At 52.2% G+C, this 22,982-nt stretch overlaps 3 protein-coding genes across 4 annotated transcripts; 2 read left to right on the top strand and 1 right to left on the bottom strand.

Moving 5' to 3' along the window:
• The first annotated feature begins 242 nt into the window (after positions 1-242).
• Positions 243-6,152, top strand: TMEM97 (transmembrane protein 97). The gene is made up of 3 exons (XM_036122551.2): positions 243-473; positions 3,824-3,968; positions 4,787-6,152. The coding sequence occupies exons 1-3, from the start codon at positions 345-347 to the stop codon at positions 5,044-5,046; spliced, it is 534 nt and encodes a 177-aa protein (XP_035978444.1). The 5' UTR covers positions 243-344; the 3' UTR covers positions 5,047-6,152.
• A 107-nt stretch (positions 6,153-6,259) lies between these two features.
• IFT20 (intraflagellar transport 20) lies at positions 6,260-12,966 on the bottom strand. Its single transcript, XM_078068145.1, is given in 8 exon segments — positions 6,260-6,668; positions 7,123-7,226; positions 7,955-8,040; positions 9,136-9,264; positions 9,426-9,453; positions 9,456-9,668; positions 10,062-10,145; positions 12,786-12,966. Coding segments are annotated over 6 exon segments (480 nt in total). The 5' UTR covers positions 9,507-9,668; positions 10,062-10,145; positions 12,786-12,966; the 3' UTR covers positions 6,260-6,586.
• A 153-nt stretch (positions 12,967-13,119) lies between these two features.
• On the top strand, positions 13,120-22,970 carry TNFAIP1 (TNF alpha induced protein 1). Of its 2 annotated transcripts, none has more exons than XM_036122547.2 (7): positions 13,120-13,296; positions 16,311-16,628; positions 17,167-17,336; positions 17,757-17,846; positions 17,923-17,975; positions 18,752-18,947; positions 20,375-22,970. In XM_036122547.2, exons 2-7 carry the CDS (start codon positions 16,424-16,426, stop codon positions 20,609-20,611), a joined length of 951 nt encoding a protein of 316 aa, XP_035978440.1. In that variant the 5' UTR covers positions 13,120-13,296; positions 16,311-16,423; the 3' UTR covers positions 20,612-22,970. The 2 variants fall into 2 exon arrangements, with proteins under 2 accessions (XP_035978440.1, XP_035978441.1); XM_036122548.2 differs by having other exon boundaries at positions 13,120-13,308.
• The last annotated feature ends 12 nt before the right edge of the window (positions 22,971-22,982 follow it).

Genomic DNA, 22,982 nt, shown 5'->3' with positions numbered 1-22,982 from the left:
AGTCCGCAGGTTGCGCGCCCGCCAGCCGTCCCACGCGGCGGGCGAGGAGCCCCGCCCCTGTCCCATGCGGCGCCCCCGGCGGCCAATAGAAATGGTCTGCGAGGCACCGCCTCGACACGCTATACACGGACGAGCCAATGGGCGCGCTCTGCGGCGAGCGCCGTTCCCGCCGCGGCTTCGCAGCCAGCCAATGGGAGTGGCCGGCGTAGCCCTCTAGGCGGTGGAGGGGGCGGAGCGGGCGGCCGGGGCGCGGAGTCCTGGGACGCTGTGCGGCGGCGGGCCCTCTTCCCACGTCGGCGGTCCCGGCGAGCGCGGCTTCGGCTCCTGCCCGGCGTAACCAACGGATGATGGGGGCTCTGGGCGCCCGGCGCGGCCTGGAGTGGCTACTGGGCCTCTACTTCCTCTCCCACGTCCCCATCACTCTGCTCCTGGACCTGCAGGTGGTGCTGCCGCGCGAATTCTACCCGGTCGAGGTGAGGGCGACGGTTGGTCGTGACCGCCGGTCGTCGAGTTTGGGGCTCCTGCGCGCCCTGCGGTTGTTGTACCCTGGCGTCCCCAAGACCTCCCCTCCTCCGCCCGAGCCCCCCCCCCGCCCGCCCAGGGTTCTGGTTCTGCCCCCCTTTCCCTCCCGCCGTCCTTAGGTCCTGCCGGTGCCCCGGCCCCTCCTTACCGGTCAACTCGACGTTTTGCTTGGGGTTTTCTTTGCCCCAGACCCTTATGGGGCAGACACTTTGGTCCTTTTGAAGACAGTTCTTCCCTGGGTGTGTGTAAGGCCCCCACCCCCCACCTCTGGTCAGTGGTCAGTATTGGAGGGAGTAGAGATTGATGGTTTTGTTGCTTCTTTATGGGGAAATAATAATAAAATCCTTGAGTTATTCTCAGATTCTCTTTGAAAAAATGCCGAATCTTAACATCTGTTGTGTTGTTCTTCCCTAAATAGAAGGAATTTTCCCCTAGAACTAAAAAGTTTGCGGAGCTCCCATAATGGTTGGGCTAAAAATTGCCAATTAAATATATTCCTTGGTTTGAACCGATCAACACTAGGCAAAACTTACTATGAGACCATAAGGATTTTGTTTGACTTAGAACATGGAGAGGATGGGGAAGCATTTTGTAGTATCATTTGCAGCTGCGTAGCCTTGCTTCTGCTAAAATAAGGAAAGATGGGGAGCACCTGGGTGGCTCAGTCGGTTAAGCTTCCGCCTTCAGCTCGGCCCATGATCCCAGAGTCCTGGAGGTCGAGCCCCTTAGTGGGAAGCAGCTCCTCCTGCTTGTGCTCTCTCTCTCTCTGTCAAATAAATAAAATCTTAAAAAAAAAATAAGGAAAGATAATCAGTCTGTGCTCTCATTCTTTTTTTTAAGAGAGAGCGAGCATGATTGGGGAGGGGCAAAGGCAGAGAGAGAGAATCTTAAGCAGGCTCCACTCCCAGCGAGGAGCCCAACACAGGCTTGATCTGATGACCCAGAGATCATGACCCGAGCAGAAATCAAGATTTGGACGTTTAGCCAACTGAGCCACCCAGGCGCCCCTGTGCCCTCATTCTAAGGTAGGGAAGTACAGGTTTATTCAGTAGCAACTCCTCGTTTAGAAATCCCTGTGCAAAGGCCAGGTGAATAGTTTAGTGGATAGCAGTGATAGGTTGAGTCAAATATGAGTCAGGTATAAACCTTTTTTTGGGTCTTACCTAGTAAGAATAATTCTTACTAACGACCAGTTGCATGGTGAGATTTTAATGGGATTGAACTTGAATTTCTCTGAGTATGTGTTAATTACATTCACTTAAGTAATGGTAACATTTACTGTGTGCTTGCCATTGTTCTAAAGACCATGTACCTTAAGTCATTTTATCTCACCAATAGTGAGGTAAGTACTACAATTGGGAAACAAGTTGAGTGAGATTAAGCGCTTTGCCCAGAGCCAGGGATTGCGCCCCCCCACGTCCCATGCTCTTCCCTCGCCAGGGACCTGTGATTTGCCTTCCATCTGCCCTTAGTCCAGGCCTTGTTTTGGCATCACGTGGCTATTATGGGACTGTGGGCAGGTGCTTGGATCCTAATTGATTACTTCAAGAGCTGGCTGATTAGATTATTTTGAGTTTTGCTAATCTCATCCTGCAGCCCTCAGAAATGACCCGTGCTGTGTAGAACTGTCTGGGTTTACGAAATAGGTGGATCTGAGAGGTTGGAATACAGATTGAATAGAAAATGAAATTCAAACAAACCAGAATGCCTTGTAAATTCTACGGCAAATCTTCAAAGCAGGTCATTCCCTCCAGTATTTTTTTTTTTTTTTTTAAGAAAATCTGGAAAGCAAAAAAGGACCTTAAACATTTGGTCCCAAGTTGCTTGTTTTACAGATGAGGAAACAGAGCCCAGGAGAGGTGCAGGGACTTAACCTTTATGAGTATTTTCTACCCCATTACCACCCTGAAAAGTGCCTAGAAGGAAGCTAAGGGTATTGCCGTGGATTTCGATTTCGAATCAAGTACAAATTTGATATCACTTGGTCAATAAACTGGTTTATCGAGCCAGAGCCTTCCTGCAATTAAGATCATGCTAACAGAATGTTTGTTTCTGGATATTTGCTTAAAGCTTACGTTCAGCAGTGAGGCCTCAATTTCACAATAGTGAGCCTTAATCTTTTGATTAAAAATTAACAGGAAAAAGGTCTTTGGATTTTCCATTGCAGGCAAAATTCTCACACTGGAAGTTGCCTTTATTTATCATAATATCAAGACACCTATTTGGCTTTGGAGACAGGTGTGTCAAGACAGGATGTAAGATGCAACAGACCCTCGGTAGTCCATGTGGTGTGGGGAGCCCTGCGCTTCGGGTTCTTACAAAGGGCACAAAATGGGCAACCTCAAACCTTCCTGCTTCCTTCCTCTGCCCCGGCAGCCACGTGTTCACAGATCGGCATCTTTTGATTTAACAGTGTAATTAGGAGGGTGGGCCCCAAGCTGGAACCGAGACTGCTAACCCTCAGGCCGCGACATAGCCTAGAAGCTCTGTAGTTTGTGGTTTGGACAGTTTGTTCTACAAATAGCCTACTGGTCTCCTGCAAGAAAACTCTGCAGAACTAGAGTAGTTAAGAATGATGAGGAGCTTGAGATTTAGGCATTAAATTGCATCTTTTTTTTTTTTTTTTTTTTTAAGATTTTATTTATTTATCTGACAGAGAGAGAGAGAGAGACAGGAGAGAGGGAACACAAGTAGGGGGAGTGGGAGAGGGAGAAGCAGGCTTCCCGCCGAGCAGGGAGCCCGATGCGAGGCTCGATCCCAGGACCCTGGGATCATGACCTGAGCCGAAGGCAGACGCTTAACCGACTGAGCCACCCAGGCGCCCCAAATTGCATCTTTATAGTAAAGTTAAATGTATCTCCCTTCCATCCCCCCACCCCCCCCCCCCCGCCCCCAAAAGACAAACTCGGTTCATTTCTGTATTTGAGGCGGTCTGGCCCTCGGAGCCTGGTGTGCGGCTGCTCTTGTTCCAGCCAAATGGTAGGACGCTCTTCACGGCTGTCCTTTACCAGGAAGGAGATTGCTGGCAGATTTGGTGCCTTTGTATGTTCATTCCTCAAACTGAGAGCGTACTAAGTACTAGATATCGTTGCTCTTGACAGTGGGCAACACAACGGGCTGTGTGTTGTCACGGAGTCGGGAACAGATGCTGGGTAGCCCAGAGGGCCTGGAAGAGCTGAGAGAAGCCTGTCGGAGGAGCGAGGGAGCTTTTCTGAAGTGACCGTCTGGGCTGCCGTGGGACGGAGCTGCTGGCCTGGCCTGCCAGGCGGCTGCATGCGTCGTGCCCTTTCTCTTTCCTCAGCTGACAAACCTGCTGAAGTGGTATACTAAGGAGTTCAAAGACCCTCTGCTGCAGGCCCCCCCAACATGGTTTAAGTCCTTCCTGTTTTGCGAGCTTGTGTTCCAGCTGCCTTTCTTTCCCATAGCGACGTACGCCTTCTTAAGAGGTAGGTAACTGGTGAGGTAACAACCACTTTTGCTCTGAAATTAGGTCCCAGAAATCTTTTGGGAAAGTGTCTCAGAGAAGGGGAGCGGTCCCTGTAGCTTGTGCGAGGGTGACCTGGGGTGGGGTGGGAATGGCAGGAGGGAGCTGGTAAAGGGACGTTAATGTGGCTCAGGCCTGTGCTTAGCTGGAAATCTCCCTACCCCGGAGGCTGCTTACAGATTGAACTTGTTCCTTTTTCTTGTTTTTACCCCTGCAGAATTTTCCTTTTATCATTGGCTTTTATTTTTCTGATTTGGATAGCACCAGACTGGCTTTTGAGCAGTAGCATCCAGCTCACCCCGGAAGGGCTTCACTTCTCATTTTTTCTTACAGTGTTCCCCTGCGACTAACGCTTTTATAAAGACGGGGCCCACACTAATGTACATGGTAACTAAGCTCATACAGCCTGTTTCCCACTGCAGCCCCCAACTCCATGTCTTGGCAGAAGCTGTTGATCTTCTCACCTATATATAATTACTAACAGATGCTGGTGGCGGGCCCCTCCCCCCCGCCTTGTGTAAACTGCAATGGCCATTTTACTGCCCTAGAGTTTTTCTCCATTAAATCCCGCCCCCCAGCCTTGGTTCTCTGGCCAGCAGTGTGCTAGAGCCCCAGCTCCACGCATTAGGTAGTGTTAGAGCACCTCCAGTTCTCCATTCGTTTGCAGTGGGGGGGTAGACGGAGTCAGCTGAAGGGAGCAGGCGTGGAGAAGATTGTGGGCACCCCTGGGGTCACGAACAGACCAAACACTTATCTCGCTCTCTCTCTTCCCCCCTTCAGGAGGCCGCAGGTGGATCCGCACCCCTGCAATCATCTACTCAGTTCACACCATGACAACTCTAATTCCAATTCTCTCCACGTTTCTATTTGATGATTTCTCCAAAGCCAGTGGTTTCAAAGGACAAGGACCTAAGACTTTCCACGAACGACTTACCCTCTTATCTGTCTATGCCCCCTACTTTCTCATCCCTCTTATGCTTCTACTTTTCATGTTGCGGAGCCCCTACTACAAGTATGAGGAGAAAAGAAAGAAAAAATGAGAGAAATAATGACTGGCCGGGGCGGGGGGGCGGGGAGATGCCCATAGGGCAGTTTTCCGGTTGGACCCAGTATGAGGAAAACTGCTCCAGAACCCATGTCTTCAGTAGCATGTGAAACACACCAGCGACACAGAAAGAGCAAGACTCTGGCAGGAGCCACATCAGAAGCCCCCTCCTGAGGACACTGGCGCAAACAGACCAATCACCTGAGCATGGACTGAAGGGTGTGGGCTAGGTTACAGGGAAGTGGTGCCAAATACCTCACCTTGTGCCCAAGTTCCATTGTGAGCAGGACCAGACCAGATCCTGGATAAACTTCCAAGAAACGTGGCCTGCTTGGCACATTCATGAATCACCTGACCCATAGTGCCCATGTGATTAAACCCTTGACTCCTGATTCTCCGCAGCATATCCTTTATCAGCAAAATGAAAAGTGGGATTTTTCAGGTCATTTTTAAGTTTGAAATTATGCCTCTTTAATATTCATTAAAAACTGTATCATGGTTTTTTTTTGCCACCACCCTTGGTTGGGGAAAGGTTCTGCAAGAGGCCTGAACTTGGTTTTACTCAAGGGTCAGCTCTGGCCTGACTTTCAGAAATGGATTAAGCTGGAAGGTGTTTTGTTTCTGTCTTAAACAGGTCATCCCAGAAAAGACTTTTTTTTTTTTAATCATCTCCTGATTCATTCTTTCCATACCTTAGTCTTCTCTGCTTTTACAGACCACCTGACATAAGTCCCTTCCCTCTGAGGTCTGGTGTCTCAAACCTGATCTGGAAGTGTGCTTCCTGTTGGATAACTTCACCCTTCCTGAGAGTTTCATCATCCATCCTGGCTTGTTCTCAAAGTGGAAGGGCAGCTGGGCATGACCTGTCCATTGTGTAAATGCAGGGTCTCTTCACTGGGTTCCTTAGCTTTCTCTAAATTTGTACTCGAGGTCAACTCAAACACACACACACACACACATACCTGTGAACACACATGGAAAATGATAACTGGTCCTGTTTGATTCCCTCTTTTGGTCTGTTTTGCTCACAAGCCATATTGGTCTGATTGTTGGGAGTATCATCTGACTCATGTGTCTGGTCCAAATAAAGGTCCCTACTGACCACTGCCTGGTTTATTTTGTGGACGAGGGAGGGGCTCAAGAGTCCAGGGTTCTCCCAAGATGTTAAATGTACACTTCAAGGGCAACAGGAAAAGAGGTAGATCAAGCCATTTGAAAACAATAATTTATTGCTCTTCCTTTCCAAAGCTTTGAATTTACAAAAAAAAAAAATCAGCATTTACAGACTGCTCAGTTCAGGCTAAGAATGCCAAGAGGTGAGAGCCCGGACCACCGTGGCCACAGGTGTTCGGCAGCTGCGCACGGACATCCGCGGCAAGCTCCCCAGATCTGTTTCCCGCCTTTGGAGATGCTGCGTTCGTTACACACCGTCCCTCAGGACGTACATGGGCCGTTAGTCAAGTCACAGGAACAGTACAGAGGTTTTTTTTGGGTCTTATTTTTTTGCCCTCCTGCTGTAAAATGAAATTTTCAGTTCATTTCTGAAAAATAAATTGGTCAATAAATTCATTTTGTTCTGCTTCTACTTTACACAAAGCTTCATATTCAACCCGATACCTGAAAAACAAAATTGTTAGAAGCCCTAAGAATGGATGAAATAAACCATGGATTTAATTCTTCTAGAGAAGAATATAAATGATTTAAATAATGCCAAGAAATGATGTGAGTTCACAATGAAGAAGTTAGGGTAAGAAAGAACAAAGAGGCAAAGCCCAGCCTAGGGCCACCCATAAGAAGTCTCCAGCCCCGAGAGGTGTTTTCCTTTAGGAGAACCAGCCAAGCCTGGACACTTGCTACCTGAGCTTTCAAGCTCTCAATATTAGAGGTGGTTTTGTATTAAGAAATTTTCTTTCTCATCAAATGTAATTTTATTTTTTTAAATCTTCAAATCAGGATAAGTGAGACACTATTCCTGGGAGAACAATGATGAGGAAGAAGGATAAGAGGTGACCGTTCAAGAAGGAAGAATGGAATTGCAGTTGAGTAAAGAACTTGCTTTACATCTTCTTACCTTTCAAGCTGCATTTTCTTTTCTGCTATTAGTGCTTGGAGTTGCTGCTGTTGGGCTTCTCTCTGTTTTGCTATAGATTTGAGCAAGTTCCGAGCACCAATGGCCTAGAAAAATAGTATCACCAAAGAAGGTCATGGCTTCATTAAAACCATCTTCAGCTTTAAGTCCTCAGCCAAGGAAGGGCCACGTGGGGGCTGTCTCAGTGCCCAGCTGGCAAGAGAGTTGAGCCCCCAAGAGCCTCAGGAATAAGGGGGAGGAATAACTGCATGATCCCAAGTGCCTAATGAGACCTGGACTGGAGCTCAGGGGCAGGTCTACGAGTATCCCCGAGTCTAGCACACAGGTGGTCAGTGGCCCATTTAGTGTGCCATTTAGCCTTGGGTCCTTTGCCAAGTCATCGACACCCTGCATGCCTTCATTGCTTCACTTATAAAATGAGCATAAAACCACCTATCTCGGTGATGTGAAGATTAAAGGCAAGAATGACAAAGTGTACTAGCATATGAGTTCAACCAGAGGTTAACTGCACTTGTTACTAAAATCCTGTTTTGTTTTGTTTTTTAAGATTTTATTTTTTGGCAGCGAGAGAGGGAACACAAGCAGGGGGAGTGGGAGAGGGAGAAGCAGGCTTCCCGCGGAGCAGGGAGCCCGATGCGGGGCTCGATCCCAGGACCCTGAGATCGTGGCCTGAGCCGAAAGCAGACGCTTAATGACTGAGCCACCCAGGCGCCCCAAAATCCTGTTCTAAATAAAATCCCACACCCCCCTCCCCAAGAAAAAGAGCGACTGAACCATGTCCCAGGCCAAGATTTAGAAGACCTGCTGATCTTACCTTCATCTTCTCATTTTCTGCTTCTTTTGCAAGTTGGTCAACAAGCTCAATTAAACCACCAACTATTTTCTGAAACTGGCCAATTTCTTTTAGGGAAAGAACAGAAAATAAAAGGTTTTATTTTCTCGGCATCACCACTCCCTCTGTGTTCCCTTGTGGCAAGAGGGCAGGGCTAACTGCCCCTTCTAATTTGTGTCAAAACAATTTGGTGCCCGCTGACCTAAAGTCTTCCACCCTTGGTTTAAACCGAGAGAAGGGTGGCCAGGTGCCCAGAGCTGGACTGGGGCATACTTGGACCTTGAGTCCCAAATGAGCCAGCCAGTGACTATTAACCTTAGGTATGAGGCTCCTGATGGGCCCATCCTCTGCGCAGGCTCTGTCCTGCTTTCCCAGGAGTAACAGGAAGCACAAAGGCCATGTTCATGAAAGAACTGACTCAGGACTTGAACAGAGCCTCTTGGCTAGCCCCAGATAAGGAACTGGATTTCAGTTAAGGGTGGTTAGGGGGGCAGTGGTTTGCCGACTGTGACCAGAACTAATAAAGAGCTCAAAGCATTTAAGTACCTAATCTCCCATTTGCTATTTTCAATGTCCTTGGGTGTGGTGGGACCTCATTCTACTGGGGAGTGAACTAGGACCCAGGGAGGAAGGACAACAGGCGGTGGGTGAGAAGACTGGCAGTGGAGCCCATGCCGCCCTTCACCAGTCAAGCTTTCTACAGACTATGGAGTGCGCAGAAGGCTCAGAAATCCCTGCTTTAGCTAGAGCTGCCCTGTATTCACGGCCCCTGGGCTTGCTCGCCTGCTGGGACAGGAGCCGTCCTGGATAGCTAGCTAAAAAATGACCTCATTGAGTCTGTTGAACTTCCAAGAAATCAAATCATGAGTACATAACTCTTTCCCACCCTCAAGCCATAGTTCTGCCCCATGAAGTTCAAGGTTTCTGAGAGCAAAAAAATCAAAGATGGGATATCCTCTCTCCACTTCACCATTTGTCTTGACTGGTGCTCTGTGTCTGACTACACGTGAGCATTAGAGAGCAGGGAGACAAGGTGGTTGGTATGCGGGAATTCACAAAGCCCAGACACAACATCCAGAGAGCCACTAGCCCTGTTCTGGCCAGGATGACAGCTGCGGGTGGGGGTGGAGGCGGGGCACCACGTCTCCCCAAATGACACTCACTGTCCACAAAATCCTTGCACTCTTCCTTGAGCTCTATGGTCTGCTGGGTAACCTCAGGGTCCAACACGCGCAGCTTGTTCAGCTCATCAAAATGCAGCCCTGCTTCACCCAGGATGTCCTTGGCCATAGCTGTGAAGAAAGCAGCCTCAGTCCCCGATCACTTCCCAGCCACCCAAGGAAATGCCCGCTTCCAGCCCAGCCCCACTCCTGCCCCCAGACACCAGCGCCAAAACCGCAGACGTTCCTCCAAAGGCTCCCCTTCCCTCTGCCTCCACCTCTCTGAGCCTCACCTGTTTCCCTTCCGGTTTCCCTAGAGAAGAGCAGCTCTGCTCTGAAGGGGTGCTAGTGGCAGCCGGGAGGAAGTGTGTCATAGGAGCAAGGGTCAGGAAAGAATAAAGTCCAGTTGCTTGTCACGGGCATCGTTCATTCAACACACATTTCTTGAGTGCCTACTACATGCCAACACTGCTAGATGCTGGGGGTACAAAGATGAGTGCGACATGGTGCCCGCCCTGGAGGAGCACATAGTTTAGCTGGAGGAAGACAGACATGGAAACTGAGAGAGTATACTGTGTTAAGTGCTTTTACAGAAATATCACTCAAGTGGTGCAGGAGAACAGAGCAGTTAACAGGGTGAGGGAGTAACATTTGAACTAAATTGTGAGAAGCCATAAGCATATTTATCCCCGATTATGTACCCAAAGGACATGAGAAAGCTTTTCCAGTACAGTCCTAGCACAACACCAAAAGCAAGTAAAAGAGGAAATCTGCATGACTTAAAAATGAGAGTTAAAAAATAAGCCAGCAATAAGGACATTACCCACAATGTATGTCACAGGCATGTTGGCCTGAACTAGGACCAAAGTTGACTCCATCTCTTTCTAGCAGAAAACACAAAAAGGAATGAAGCATCAGCAAGAACATACCAAGTGAGGAGGCTAGGGAAAGGCTTCCCAAGCGGAGAAAACAGCACGGACAAGAGTGTGAAGTCACTGAACCGGCCAGAAGACCTAGAAGATGAAAGGACCGAGGAAAGAGCTGCAAAGGTCGGCTGGGGCCAGATCAGGAAGACCCTGTGTGCCCAACTAAGGAGTCTGGGTTTCTTTCTGTAGGCAAGAGAACCAGCAGAGAGATCTTTTCCCTTCCCAGGCCACCCTGCATTCCTGGTCCAAAGGATGCCTCAATTCTGGGAAGGAAACACTGAAAACTCACCCTCGTTCTGGCAAACACACGAACACACAAAAAGCACACACAATGCTCCTTAGGGCTACCCACTGGCTGCCATACCAATTCCCAAACCCCAAGTGTTCCAAAGGCTACCACCCGCTGGCCCTGCGCCAGCCCTTTCCTCTGCTCCCACCTCCCCCAGCTGTTTCCCTTCCGGCTTCCTTAGAAAAGTTCTGTCCCAAATGGGGTGATTATGGGAGTAACTTCCCAGAGCAGGTATACCATAGGAGGAGCAATGGTTAAAAAAGAATTAAGTTCCCCGGCTGCCAGAACTGATTTTCAAGACAGCCAAAAATCCAGATTTAGAGATGAAATCTGATTTTTATTTTTATTTATTTTTTTTAAAGATTTTATTTATTTATTTGAGAGAGAGAATGAGAGAGAGAGAGCATGAGAGGGGGGAGGGTCAGGGGGAGAAGCAGACTCCCCGCTGAGCAGGGAGCCCGATGTGGGACTCGATCCAGGGACTCCAGGATCATGACCTGAGCCAAAGGCAGACGCTTAACCAACTGAGCCACCCAGGCGCCCGAAATCTGATTTTTAAAGGGAAGTATTGAATTCAAAAGTTTAAAGGAAAAACTACATCTAACACTGTGGGCCAACTAATGCATGTCTATAGGCTGTCTGTGTAGGACTGAGCCGTTGGCCTACTGGAATCCACTGAAGGAACTAAGCTAGCATCTTCCTTTTGAAACATTTTAATCATCCCGAGCTTCCTTTTAATCGAGCTTTTTAAAAAGATCTGTCTTCCTGCTGTTCTGTTACATTTACACATAGAGTCCGAGCATTTAACACCTACCAGTAGCTGGTCTGATTAGTTAGACCAGCTACTCTAGGAAGCTTCCAGTAACCTGAGGGAGCAAATATCTGCTTCCACTTCCACTCCCTTCCCTGAGAGGATGCATTTATTCAGAAACATTTCTGATCTCTGGACGGACAGTAAACAAATAATCACATATTGTGAGGACAGTATGAGGAAAAGCACATGGTGCTATATGAAGCTGCAGCAAGAGGACATAATTCATATGGGGGGTGTCTCAAAAAAAGCTCCTTTTTTAAAATTATTTTTAAAGGTTTTATTTATGTATTTGAGAGAGAGAGAGAGAACAAGCAGGGAGAGAGGGAGAGGGAGAAGCAGGCTCCCCGCTGAGTAGGGAGCCTGACATGGGGCTCGATCCCAGGACCCTGGGATCATGACCTGAGCCAGCTGCAGATGCTTAACCGAGTGAGCCACCCATGTGCCCCTCAACAAAAGCTTCTGAAAACATGACACTCAAGCTGAGACCTAAAGAATATCCAAAAGTTTGCCAAGTGAAACAGGGAGGAGGCATTCCAGGCAGAAAGAAAAGCATGTGTGAAGATCCTGAAGCTAAAAGAAATGTAATGCATTCCAAGAACTGAAAGGCTAGTGTGGTGAAAACCCAGTGAACTAGGGGGAGTGTGGAACAGGGTAAGTCTAGATGGGAAGGCCAGAGCTGGTTCAGGGAGGGCTCTGAAAGCCGCAGTCATGAGCTTGGATTTTATCGTAAGGGTAGTGAGCAGCCAGCAGATTCTCAGCAGAGAAGCACAGCCTTATCTGCCTTTTAGAACGATCACTCTGACCCAGGATGGAGAATGAACTGGAGGGAACGAGACAGTGGGGCTACACCTACCTTGTTCATCACTGTAATCCTAGCATCTAGCAGGGTGCCTGCACACACTGAGCGCCTGCACTCAGTAAATGTTTGTGGAACGAATGACTGGAAACAGAGAAGGCTACTACAGTGACCAAGGCTTGGAGCTGAAGAAAAGTGTTCCAATTTGCGATGTTACCTAAGTTGATGGCATTTGGTAAAGCACTGACTGAATGTAGGAGTTTGGGGATGAGAGAAGGAAAGAGGCAGGCAAGATTCCCATGTACCCGGCCTGAGCGCCAACTGTATGTTTGGAGGGCAGAGTTGAATGAGATGGATTGGACCGGAGAAGAGGGCAGGGAGAGGGTTCCCAACCGACTATCAGATTCCCTCCCAACTCCCACCACACGTGCGTGTCTGAGCATCTGAGGAGCGCCGGGCACAAGAACAGCACTGAGCTCCCTGAAGATGACGGCGGCGACACTCTGTCCACCCCCTGGCTCTCCCAGATCCACTCCCGGCCCCGCCAGCAGGCGCCATCCGCGGGATGAGGGGAAGGGGCACCGCGCACACAGTTAGAAAGACCCGGGTGGTGGAGCTGGCTGTGCACACTACGTAAACGCCTTGAACTTATATGAGCCGCAGTTTCCTCACCAGACAGTTGCGAGCATCACCGCGTAAAGCTCCAGGCCAAAGCTGGGTGTCACACGGCTCGCAAAGAATCGCGCGGAATCCCCACGTTTCTTTCGGCCTGTTGGGTTCACTCGCCCCGGGTCCGCCCGCGTCCCCCGACCCGGAGTCGCTGCCTACCTGCCAACCCCGTAGCGGCGGCGCGCTGCCGCCCGGGCTGATTCCGGCAGGCCGCTTCTCTCCCGGGTCAGCGGCAGTCGGTGCCTCGCCCGCCGGCCTCAGCCGCTGCCACGGCTACAGGACCTGTTTACCCGTAACGTCATTACCTGACTGCGGAAGTACTTACTCCGCCCAACCCGCAGAGCCTGCTGGGAAACAGGCCTGAGAGGAGGGACGGCTGCCTACAAGACCCAGAGGCCTTTGCGCCGGAAAGGCTGCCGGAAGTAGCTGAGCACTCACGGCGGAATTCTCTCAGGGACCCCTCCCTCCCCCGTGATTGGGTGCTGGGCAAGGCCCGCTTTAGAGTCCCAGGCTGCGGGGCGGGCGGGGTTGGGCCGGGGCTCCAGGCGGAGACCGCGAGCGGAGGATGTGAGTTCACAGCCGGGATTGCTGGCGGGCAGGCGGCCACAGCCCAGGGCGGCACAGGGTCGGCTTGCAACCCAGCTGAGAAGAGAAGCGCCCCCCGGGGACGGTGAGAGCCAGGGTGCGGATGCCCTAGGGGACAGGATGGACGGGCCCCGGGCTGGAGCAGAGAGCCCCACCCAGTCCTGGGGAAAAGGCGTGGGACGGTGTAGGGGAGATGGAGAGCTCAAATCCTCCACTGGGATGGGTGTCAGAATCGGTCTCAGTTTCTCGGTGGTGAGGAGGGGTGCGGGCCGGGGAAGACTCACCACAGACCACAGAGAGGTTGGGTCTCGCTAAATCTTTCCAGTCCCTTTGGACGAAGCTTAAGATTTACACCTAGAATTTCTGCTAGATCCTCCTCCTCTACCCAAGATCGGTTACCAGCCCGCCACCACCGAGTGTGATGGATTTCTGGGTCCTTTTTCCTTTAGGACCCCACCTTCTTCCATGGCCGTGGTGGTTGTCCTGCCCTTTATTCTGCTTCGGTTCCCATTAGCCTCGCTGAGGGAGACTCGGATACGCCCTCAGCCCCAGGCATCCCCAAATATCCACACACAAAGTCCGGAAGGAACAGCAGTGAGGCTATCAGTGGAAACTTCATTCTCACTGGAATTACTTTCTGGGGCGTCACCTGCCACAAGATTCCTGGAGCCCATTGGTCTGGGAGGAATCTGAGCGGGCGGCATCTGAGCTGACGTCATCCAGGGGCTCAAAGCAATTGCTTTGTAGGCTCTGTTGGCCACCGCCTAGCCTTTGAATTCCTTTACTTTGGCAGAACATGTGTGCTTGCTTTGATCCTTGGGGAAATCGGGGCTAGACCCAAAGTACGTAGGGAACTTGCTAAAACCTGTTAAGGGATGGACTTATTCCTTTGGGGTGGGTGGAGGAGGGTGAGGTGATTTCATACTGTTCATGTGTTACTTAGGGATTGGGCAGTCTGCTGGTGAGGGTTCATCTCATCCATACTCCATCCTTGGGGCAAATGAGAGTCTGCTGGACAAGCCACCAAGGAAATTCGGTACTTCACAAAGCACCCGCTCTGGTCCTTCCTTGGACATTCTTCTTAGGGGCCTACCTAAATCTTTTCAGGGACAGTTTCAGTCTAACAAACTGACATATTAAATACTTTCAGATGTGCATGGCGTTGTGGTAAGCACTGCTTCTGGATCTCACTTATAGGAGGTGACGTGCAACCGCAAACTTTTGCGTGTTGTGAGGACTATGAGGCGATTTTACCTTTTTTCTTTCTCCATTGCCAGCACTGCAGTCCAGGCCTTCACCACTTGCCTAGACTGCCGCTTCCTCTGGTCTTCCCGCTTGTTCTCATGCACCCTTACGATCCATTCTCTACCCGGCAGCCAGAGTGATCTTTTCAAAATGTGAATAACTCAGGTCCTGTCACTCTCCTACTTAAAACCCTCCAATCGATGGCCATCGCAATTAGTATAAAATGCAAACTTTTTAATATGAACTGGCCCCTGCGTCCTGACTTTACATCAAGCCAACTTCCCCCTTCTTTCTATGCACTAGACATCTTGGCCTTATTTCTGTTCCTAAAACTTGTGTCTAGCTGAGAAACTTTGCACTTACTCTTCCATCCATCTGGAACGCTCTTTCAGACTTCAGCTGGAATGTCACCTTCCCAAAGAGGCTTTCCCCGGCCCCTACCCATTTTAGGACTTCTCCCTAGTCACTCTCTTATCACTAGCTTATTTATTGTATTTCTTACCCTCTGGAACTGCTTGCTTATTTATTCATTGTCTTGCTTGTTGTCTGTATCCTCCCCCTAGAATGTAATCTCCGTGAGGCCCTGACGTACTTGTTCCCTTCTGTGTCCTCAGTGCCCAGCACATAACAGGGCACAATAAACGCTAACTCTTACTAAGTTTTATTCTTGTTAACGTTATGATGCTTCTTGGTACTCCTTGAAGGCAAAGTCCGTATCTTTCCATCTCTCTGTCCCTACCGCCTAACGGAGTAGGGACTCAGTCTTGTTTTCTCGCTGAATGAGTTAAATGAAGTAATGTGTATATTAAGTTGCCTAGACTAGTACCTGGTACATAGTAAACGTGCAGTGAATGTTTGCTCTTTTTTTTCAATGAATGGATTTTAGTGATTCCTTAGAAAACCAAGACATATAATAGAGAATCTAGCTCGCGGGGGGTGACCTGGCTTTGCTCTCCTTTTCTTCCCTCACTCCTCCCTCCCATGAATGCCTATCAGTGTTTTAGTTTCCAAATCACTTCACAGTTGTTTTTAGATTTATCATCCGGTCTTTTCAAGCCCCTTCTCCCCGGTCTTGTGGGTAGGGAAGAAAGGAAGAGATAAGGCTGGGCCTCCTCTCAGGAAAAAGAAGTAAAAATAGCCATCCTGTAGTTGTTCTGTCCTGGAAAATGGTGACAATTTCAGGAACTTGGGACGGGGCTGGGACCAAGAAAGAGGAAGGTCAGGAAACTGTGCTGCGGCCCGGGTAACCTCTGCCAGGAACACTGGCTGGCGCCCTCTAGCCTGGCTCATTCCGTGCTCTCCTGAAGCTGCTTTTACTTTCCTTCCTGAAGCCAGACCGCGGTGGTGCTCAAAGTCAGCGCTGGTGCAGACTGCTTCTGGGCCTGGAATCTTTAGAAAGGAAGTGCATCCTGTCCCTCTAGCTCCTGGGAATCTCCTGCGCTGGCAGGATTCCCAGTAGGTTTGGTGGGAAGACTTGGGTCCTGGGAACCTTGAGAGGCAAAGAACTGGAATTGGACTGTCGTTCCCCAGGGTAAAGACTTCGGCTGCCCCAGCTGCTCCTCAAGCCGACTCGGACTAACTCCCAGGGTTTGCTTGTCCTCCTTGCTGCCGAGAGCTGAGCCGAGGCTCAGGGGGGCTGGCGAGATGAGGGGCAGGCTCTGGGAGACTGTGCTGGTTCCTGTTACCATAAAGAAGAACAGGAATGTCCTCTTTTGCTGTTGCCTAGGGCCTTAGCCTCTGCCAGGGAGTCTTGCTTGTCAAGCAGAGAATGACTGCACAGTCCCCTCCTGTCCCCTCTCAGCTGAGGGCTCTCCTCTGCTAACTCCCGTCTTCTCTCCCATCTCCTGCTCACAGTGTTGAGAGTATGAGGCTCTGGCCTCCGCTGACCACTCGCTCGTGATCCTTCCACCACGGCGGAGCCTTCCAAGCCGACCTCCTGCCGTGTGGTGATCTACCTGCAGCGGGAGATGTCCGGGGATACCTGTCTGTGCCCAGCCTCGGGGGCCAAGCCCAAGCTGAGCGGCTTCAAGGGAGGAGGCCTGGGCAACAAATACGTCCAGCTCAACGTGGGGGGCTCCCTGTACTACACCACCGTGCGGGCACTAACCCGGCACGACACCATGCTCAAGGCCATGTTCAGCGGGCGCATGGAGGTGCTGACCGACAAAGAAGGTGAGGCACTGGGGCTTGTTGGGCCAGCTGAGGAGGGAAGAAAGAATTCCTGAAGAAGCGATTTCGGGGCAGGGCTCGAGCCTGGCAGGTCTAGACTCTAGATTCACTCTTCCCGTTACCTGGTCCAGGACTCCTTCACCTGGAGTCTGTGGTAGAGCCCTGGCATTCTTTGAGGTTGTATGTAGAAGGGTGTGCGCTTACAGGTTTTCCAGGGCCAAGATCCATACCTTTTAAATAACAAAAGGACTAGATTCTCCTGAGAACCATCGCTGTACTGACCGGGCAGTGCACAGAAGGCAGGCAGGGCCTGGTGGTGTTCATGTCGCCAGGCGGTGGGCCTGAGCGCTCCTGAGCTGAGACCTCTGAGGGCTGCCGCAGAGCCTGGAGGGCCTCTGTCCCCCGCAGTCTGGGCCACCCTTGGTGGAAAAGAACAGCCACAGACCTAAGAGCTAGAGGTGGCGTTCCCACTTCTGTTACCCTGTGCTGCGGGCTACCTGGAGGCAACGAGTAACTGTCGGGGGCCTGTCTGAATCCCTAGGCTGGATCCTCATAGACCGATGTGGAAAGCACTTCGGCACCATTTTGAATTACCTCCGCGATGACACCATCATCCTCCCACAGAACCGGCAAGAAATCAAGGAACTGATGGCCGAGGCCAAGTATTACCTCATTCAGGGGCTGGTGAGCGTGTGCCAGACTGCTCTGCAGGTAGGGAGCTCAAGTGGGCTCAGGTCGAGGAGGTGGGGAGTGGGCCCCTCCCTTCAGGGACATAAAGGTCCAGTTCCTGGAAGGTCGCATGACCGGTACGGTTGGTGAGTCCGAACCTCACTGTTAGATATGCCGGGTGCTGCCCAGGCCAAGGACACTGGCAGCCAGTCTGTTTGTCAGGTGACAGACTCGGGCAGTAGGACTAAGCCCAGCTTCCAGTTTCTACACCTTGCTATCTGGATTTTAGGTTTTCTGGAAATGGGGTTCTGCTTGCCAGCTGGCAGTTTCTATGGCCAGATGCCTCCTCAACAAGCAGAGGTGGCCTTGGCAGGGGGGCTCCGACAGCTCCTGGGGAACGCCTGGCTTAGCCTGGCAAGCAGGAGATCTCAAAAAAGATTCTCGGCTGTGTGTACCACCCAGGACAAGAAGGACTCCTACCAGCCTGTGTGCAACATCCCCATCATCACCTCCCTGAAAGAGGAAGAGAGGCTCATCGAATCCTCCACCAAGGTACTGGGAGCCCTGAGGGCTGCGGGCAGGGACGGCCGGGAGCCTAGCCTGGCCCTCACGCTCTCCTCCCTCCCAGCCCGTGGTGAAGCTGCTGTACAACAGAAGTAATAACAAGTATTCCTACACCAGGTAGGGTGGGCAGCTGGGGGCTGGGGGCTGGGGGGCCAAGGCTCGGGGAAGGGCTGCAGAAGCAGACCCAAGAGGAGCCCCCTGTACTCGTGGCACGGTTGGCAAGGGTCTGGATCTCAGGCGGGAAGAACAGAGAGAGACGGGGAATGAGGGCAGAGGCGTTTGGAACTCGGCGCAGGGCCCTGGCTGGGATATAGAGGGGAACGAACTGGAACCCCCCTAATGTGTCCTGTCGGGCACCGTGCCAGGTGTTTTCCCAGCATTAGCTTATGAGGTGGAGGAGGGACCCTGGGAAGGCCGTGGCTGGGACTCCTCCCGAGCCAGCCTTCTGCTTCACAGCTGGGCCACTTTCTCCCTTGCCCAGTGTCCCCTTGGCCAGCTGCAGTTAGGTATGTGCACAAGGCCGCAGGCTCGGGGAGTCCCCGTGGACGGACGTGTTGCCAGCAGCCCCCCTACGGCAAGGGAACGGGTCCTCCTGCCGCGAGGGCAGCGAGCCTCCTTCCTTTGGGGCCCGAGGAGAGGAGACCGCCCGCCCTCAGTTCTCTCTGCTTCAACTTCAGACCAACTCCCCCCCTTCCCCTCACAGGCCCCCAAACCCAGAAGGTGCCCTGTGACCCTTTTCCCTGCTGTCCCCTCTGGCATCCTGACTTTTCCTCAGTTCTGCGTGACACGGAGGGGAAGGGGGGAAGCGCCCAGCCAGCACCGTCTCTTGTGCTGGCACCTCATTCCCAGGCCCCGTGGCCTTCATGGCCCCCTGGCCTCCATGGGTTTTTCAGCAACTCGGACGACCACCTGCTGAAAAACATCGAGCTGTTCGACAAGCTCTCCCTGCGCTTCAACGGCCGCGTGCTCTTCATCAAGGACGTCATTGGTGATGAGATCTGCTGCTGGTCCTTCTACGGCCAGGGCCGCAAGCTGGCCGAGGTCTGCTGCACCTCCATCGTGTATGCCACGGAGAAGAAGCAGACCAAGGTGGGGGGCTTCCCTCTGCGTGGGTGGGGGCGGGACACACCCCAGCGCAGCCCCCGCTATGCCCTTCACCACAGGGAGCTTGCTCTCTGTTTCCCCCAGACCCACATGATGGTGCTGGGCAAGGACGAAGCCAGTTCAGGCAGTTCGGGGATTGGCTCGCGAATGCTTCGTTCTGGTCACCTGGGCGGTGGGGGCTGTTGACCAGCAAGAACAGCGTGGTGCGGCGGGAAGGACCGGGTCTTTGAAGTTGGCCCAATTCAGGTCTGAATTCTGGTTCTACCACTCACCAGTTTTCTGACCTCGTACAAGCCATTTAAACCAGCTGGGCCTCAGTTTCCTCACCTGCAAACCTGGGCATGATAGTATGCAGTTAACGGAACTGTTAGGAAAATGCGGCGGTTCCTAGGAGCAGCAGTTCAGGGTCTGATCTCCTCTCTGGCCCTGCTAGTTGGGTGTTCCCGGCCGACCAGCTTAGCCTCCTCAGGAGCAACGCAGCGCTAGGTACGTGTGAGGGATTTGACAGGTGACAGTTGACACGAACTCGGCAAACCCCGTTCTCCCAGGCTGCGAGCAGTTGGTGTCCTCCCCAGAGAGGAGCTCCCCCCTGCCCCCCCAGGAGCGTGTGCAACGGAGGCAGTGGAGGCCTTTGCTGGGCCAGGAGGGTAGCCCACTCGGAGGGTCGTGTGCGTGAGGGGCTCAAAGCAGCCAAGCCTGTGTGGCACCTGCTCGGCCTCCAGGCCCCCAAACTGCCTCCAGCTGGGCTGCCAGACGGTTGGGGAAGGACAGCTTACAGGAGGTGGCCCTGCTTCCTCCTGGCATTTTGGGGGTGCGGACTCCCGTGTGCGCGTATCAACAGAGTCAGGATTCAGGGTCAGGTCTCTGTGGGGGCTGCTTACACTTGGAAGTGGCAGCAACCCCTGTCACCTTCCTGAGCGTTTTCTCTTTCATGGACTTTGGGACTCCTCAGGCAGGGCTGGAGCATTCTCCCCATTTGACAGATGAGGGAACAGAAGTCAAGTTAGGCTAGAATCCAGGTGCCTTTGTATCTTCCACGTAACGTTCACAACAACTCTCTGAAGTAGGTATTAGCCCTGATTTTACACGGGCGGACACGGAGGCCTCGCGGCCCGTAGGTGCCGGGCCCGTACTGAAGGCTGGCTCTGAGCACAAAGCCAAGGCCCTAACCCCGCACACACCAGCCCGCTGCTCCAGGCCCGCGTGGGGCACGGGCAGCATGCTAGTCTTTGGCGTCCTCATGTCCACAGAGTACAACTCCCCACATCTCCAGAGAGAGACCTCCCCTCGCTCACCTGTCTCGGGAGAGAGTTCGGGAGGAACTTCGAGAGCCAGCACAGGGGCGAGGGCCCTGCCATGTTGTTGCCTGTCGGATGAAGCCTCATTCAGTCCTCTTGTCCCCCTGACCCCAGGTGGAATTCCCAGAGGCCCGCATCTATGAGGAGACCCTGAATGTCCTGCTCTATGAGACTCCCCGAGTCCCTGACAACTCCTTATTGGAGGCCACCAGCCGGAGCCGCAGCCAGGCTTCCCCCAGTGAAGATGAGGAGACCTTCGAACTGCGGGACCGGGTCCGCCGTATCCATGTCAAACGCTATAGCACTTACGATGACCGGCAGCTCGGCCACCAGTCCACCCATCGCGACTGACAGGACCCTCAGGGAGTCAGGGCACGGGCCACCCTGTCTCCCCTCCTGTGGAACCCTGCCCCATTGGCCGCCCCACGCTGCTGCTGGCTGGGTTTCTGCTCCAGCGCCCAGAGGCCTGACAGGAAGGCAGAGGGCCTGAGCAGGAGAGGGACCACATTGTTTGCCCTGCTCCCTGAGCACTTCCGGATGCCCGGGTCCTGGACCCTTTGCTCACCCTTCCTGACAGGAGCTGCGTCTGCCCCTGGGGCGAATGGACTGACCTGCCCACCTCCCACGAGAACAATCCCCTTGCCCCCTTGCTGAGTGTCCTTTTGCTCCACTGAAGGGCTACCTTTAGGCCTCTGGGGAGGTCCATGGGGAATGAGCTCGTTCTGGTGCTGTGGAGGCCCAGTTTCTTACAGAAGGTGGGGCTCCTTTTTCCCTAGGTGTTTAAGCACAGGCTTCATGATTTTGGTTTTTAAAAAATTATCTAGGAAATGAATAGTTTTGAGTCTAATAATGAGGGGAATAAGTATTTGTGCTACCCCTCTAGGGTGCCAAGACCCTGGGTAGAGGGCAGAACCCTTGGCCTTCCTTGATGCCTTTGACATCTGTTTCTTTAAAGCACTTTGTACTTTTATTCAGGAGATTTGTATTCTGCCCTGACACACATCAACTTTTTCTGACCCTAACCCCTCTTCCCTCCAGAATCCGTCTGAGAGAGGGGCTAGAGAAGCAATAAAACAAAATACGGACTAACTTTGGCTTTGCTGGGCTGGCCAAGCAGCCGGCCCAGAGAGCATGGACAGGAAGGAACTGTAGTCCTAATAATGCCCATGAGAAAGGACATTTTCAGGTCACGTAATGGAGTCCTGGGGCCTAACATGATTGCTCTTTTTGATTCTCTTGCCCTCAGCTCCAAGGTATGCTTTGTTTTACTTTCTGGAAAGCCAAAGGGCCGTTACAGGGGCCAGGCGCATGAGCCGCAGCGGGAAGGCTGTGGGGCCCGTGGGCACCACACTCGGACGCCCACCAGCTGAGGACAGTGAACGTGAGCTCTGCGTTCCCAGCAGCCCTGTGCAGAGGTGGCATGTGCTTGGCCATATGGCCCCTGCCCGCCCCATACTGTTGGTTTTGTGTCCCGGCTGGGGCGGGGGGGGTGGTGGTGTTCTGCCCAGCGTTGAGTCTGGACGCAGGGTGATGGGAGCAGCCTAAGTCCCTTCAAAGGCCGGGTGATGTGGCCGTGGAGCTGCCAAGGCCCAGCTCTTGGGCAAGGATGCAAGTTCCTCCTTGGGGCTTTTTTTCACTACCTTCTGTTTGGCGTGGCCCTTTGGGAGGCTGCTTATCCGAATTCTTTTCCAAAGGAATGCCATCAGGCTGGGAGCTGCTCAGCCAGCCTAAGAAAACCCCACAGCCGCTGAGCGGTAGCCACTCGGGAAGGAGCGCCAGTTATCAGGCTCCTGGCTCCTGACAACTGTCGCTTAGCTAAGTGGCCTGCTTATGGCCGACGCGATGGAGCCTATGGGCAAATGCCAGGCCCGGGTCCGTAGACACCTACAAGGACCTGAAATGACATGATGGGGCAGGGGAAGTGTGACTAACCAGGCTTTTGACGCTTGTCACAGCCTTGAAAATGTAGACTTCCAGGTGAGGCACCCTGGTCATCAGCTCGGAACACTCACCCAGCCCTCCCTAGAGTAGAGGTGAAGACAAATCCATTTCTTTGGCCAGATTCTGCCTTTGGCTTTGTGGCTTTCCCACAGAGACTGGAATGCTGCCTGAGGCCTCTGGCCTATTTCCTCCGCTGCCCTCCTGAGGCCTCTAATACTCAAAGCCCCAGCTTCCCACTGAGGTATTTTAATGCCTGTCCTTTGACCTCCCCAGCCCTGCAGCCTCTTTGCTGCTCTGACATTTAGATCCTCAGCTCTCTCGGTGGTGACTATTCTTTTCCCTGAGAAAGCACAGTAATCCTGGACTGATAAAAAATATCTCCCTGGTCTTAAGAAAAATACTAACATTGAAATCACTGAAGTCAGCTTCTTTAATCGGACTTTGTGGCATAAGGGTTGGGGGAATTTTCTTTGCGTTTCTCAGCCCCATTCAGAAAGCAGCTCTTGGCTGTGTGAATTTTTCAACTCGAAGCAGCCCAAGGGAAAGCAAGCAAAGAGTGTGGATGAAGGTCAAACCTTCTCGGTTTCTGAGAAAACTGGAAGCCTGCTGTTCACCACAGGTACCAGGGCTGGGTTTTATTCCATTTCTTATCTGGCCCAGGTCCTGCCACGAGAGAAGGTCTCCTTTATCCCTTAACTGCAATCCCTTGTTGCTCAGCATGGGTGATGGAAACCGACACTAATTTCTAATAAAATTGTGTTACACCGCAGTGGTGCAGAGC

This window comes from Halichoerus grypus, chromosome 2 (assembly GCF_964656455.1).
Source record: "Halichoerus grypus chromosome 2, mHalGry1.hap1.1, whole genome shotgun sequence".
Lineage (NCBI taxonomy): Eukaryota > Metazoa > Chordata > Mammalia > Carnivora > Phocidae > Halichoerus > Halichoerus grypus.
Note: the sequence above shows the minus strand (reverse complement) of the source record. Positions and strands in the feature narration are given on the sequence as shown.

Excerpts from the sequence above, each read along its gene's own strand:
- TNFAIP1 (XM_036122547.2), top strand. The coding sequence starts at position 16,424 with ATGTCCGGGGATACCTGTCTGTGCCCAGCCTCGGGGGCCAAGCCCAAG. Across the intron at positions 17,847-17,922 it reads TCATCGAATCCTCCACCAAG|CCCGTGGTGAAGCTGCTGTA; the intron begins GTACTGGGAGCC and ends CCTCCCTCCCAG. Across the intron at positions 18,948-20,374 it reads CGGAGAAGAAGCAGACCAAG|GTGGAATTCCCAGAGGCCCG; the intron begins GTGGGGGGCTTC and ends CCCTGACCCCAG.
- TMEM97 (XM_036122551.2), top strand. The coding sequence starts at position 345 with ATGATGGGGGCTCTGGGCGCCCGGCGCGGCCTGGAGTGGCTACTGGGC. Across the intron at positions 474-3,823 it reads GCGAATTCTACCCGGTCGAG|CTGACAAACCTGCTGAAGTG; the intron begins GTGAGGGCGACG and ends CTCTTTCCTCAG. Across the intron at positions 3,969-4,786 it reads GACGTACGCCTTCTTAAGAG|GAGGCCGCAGGTGGATCCGC; the intron begins GTAGGTAACTGG and ends TCCCCCCTTCAG.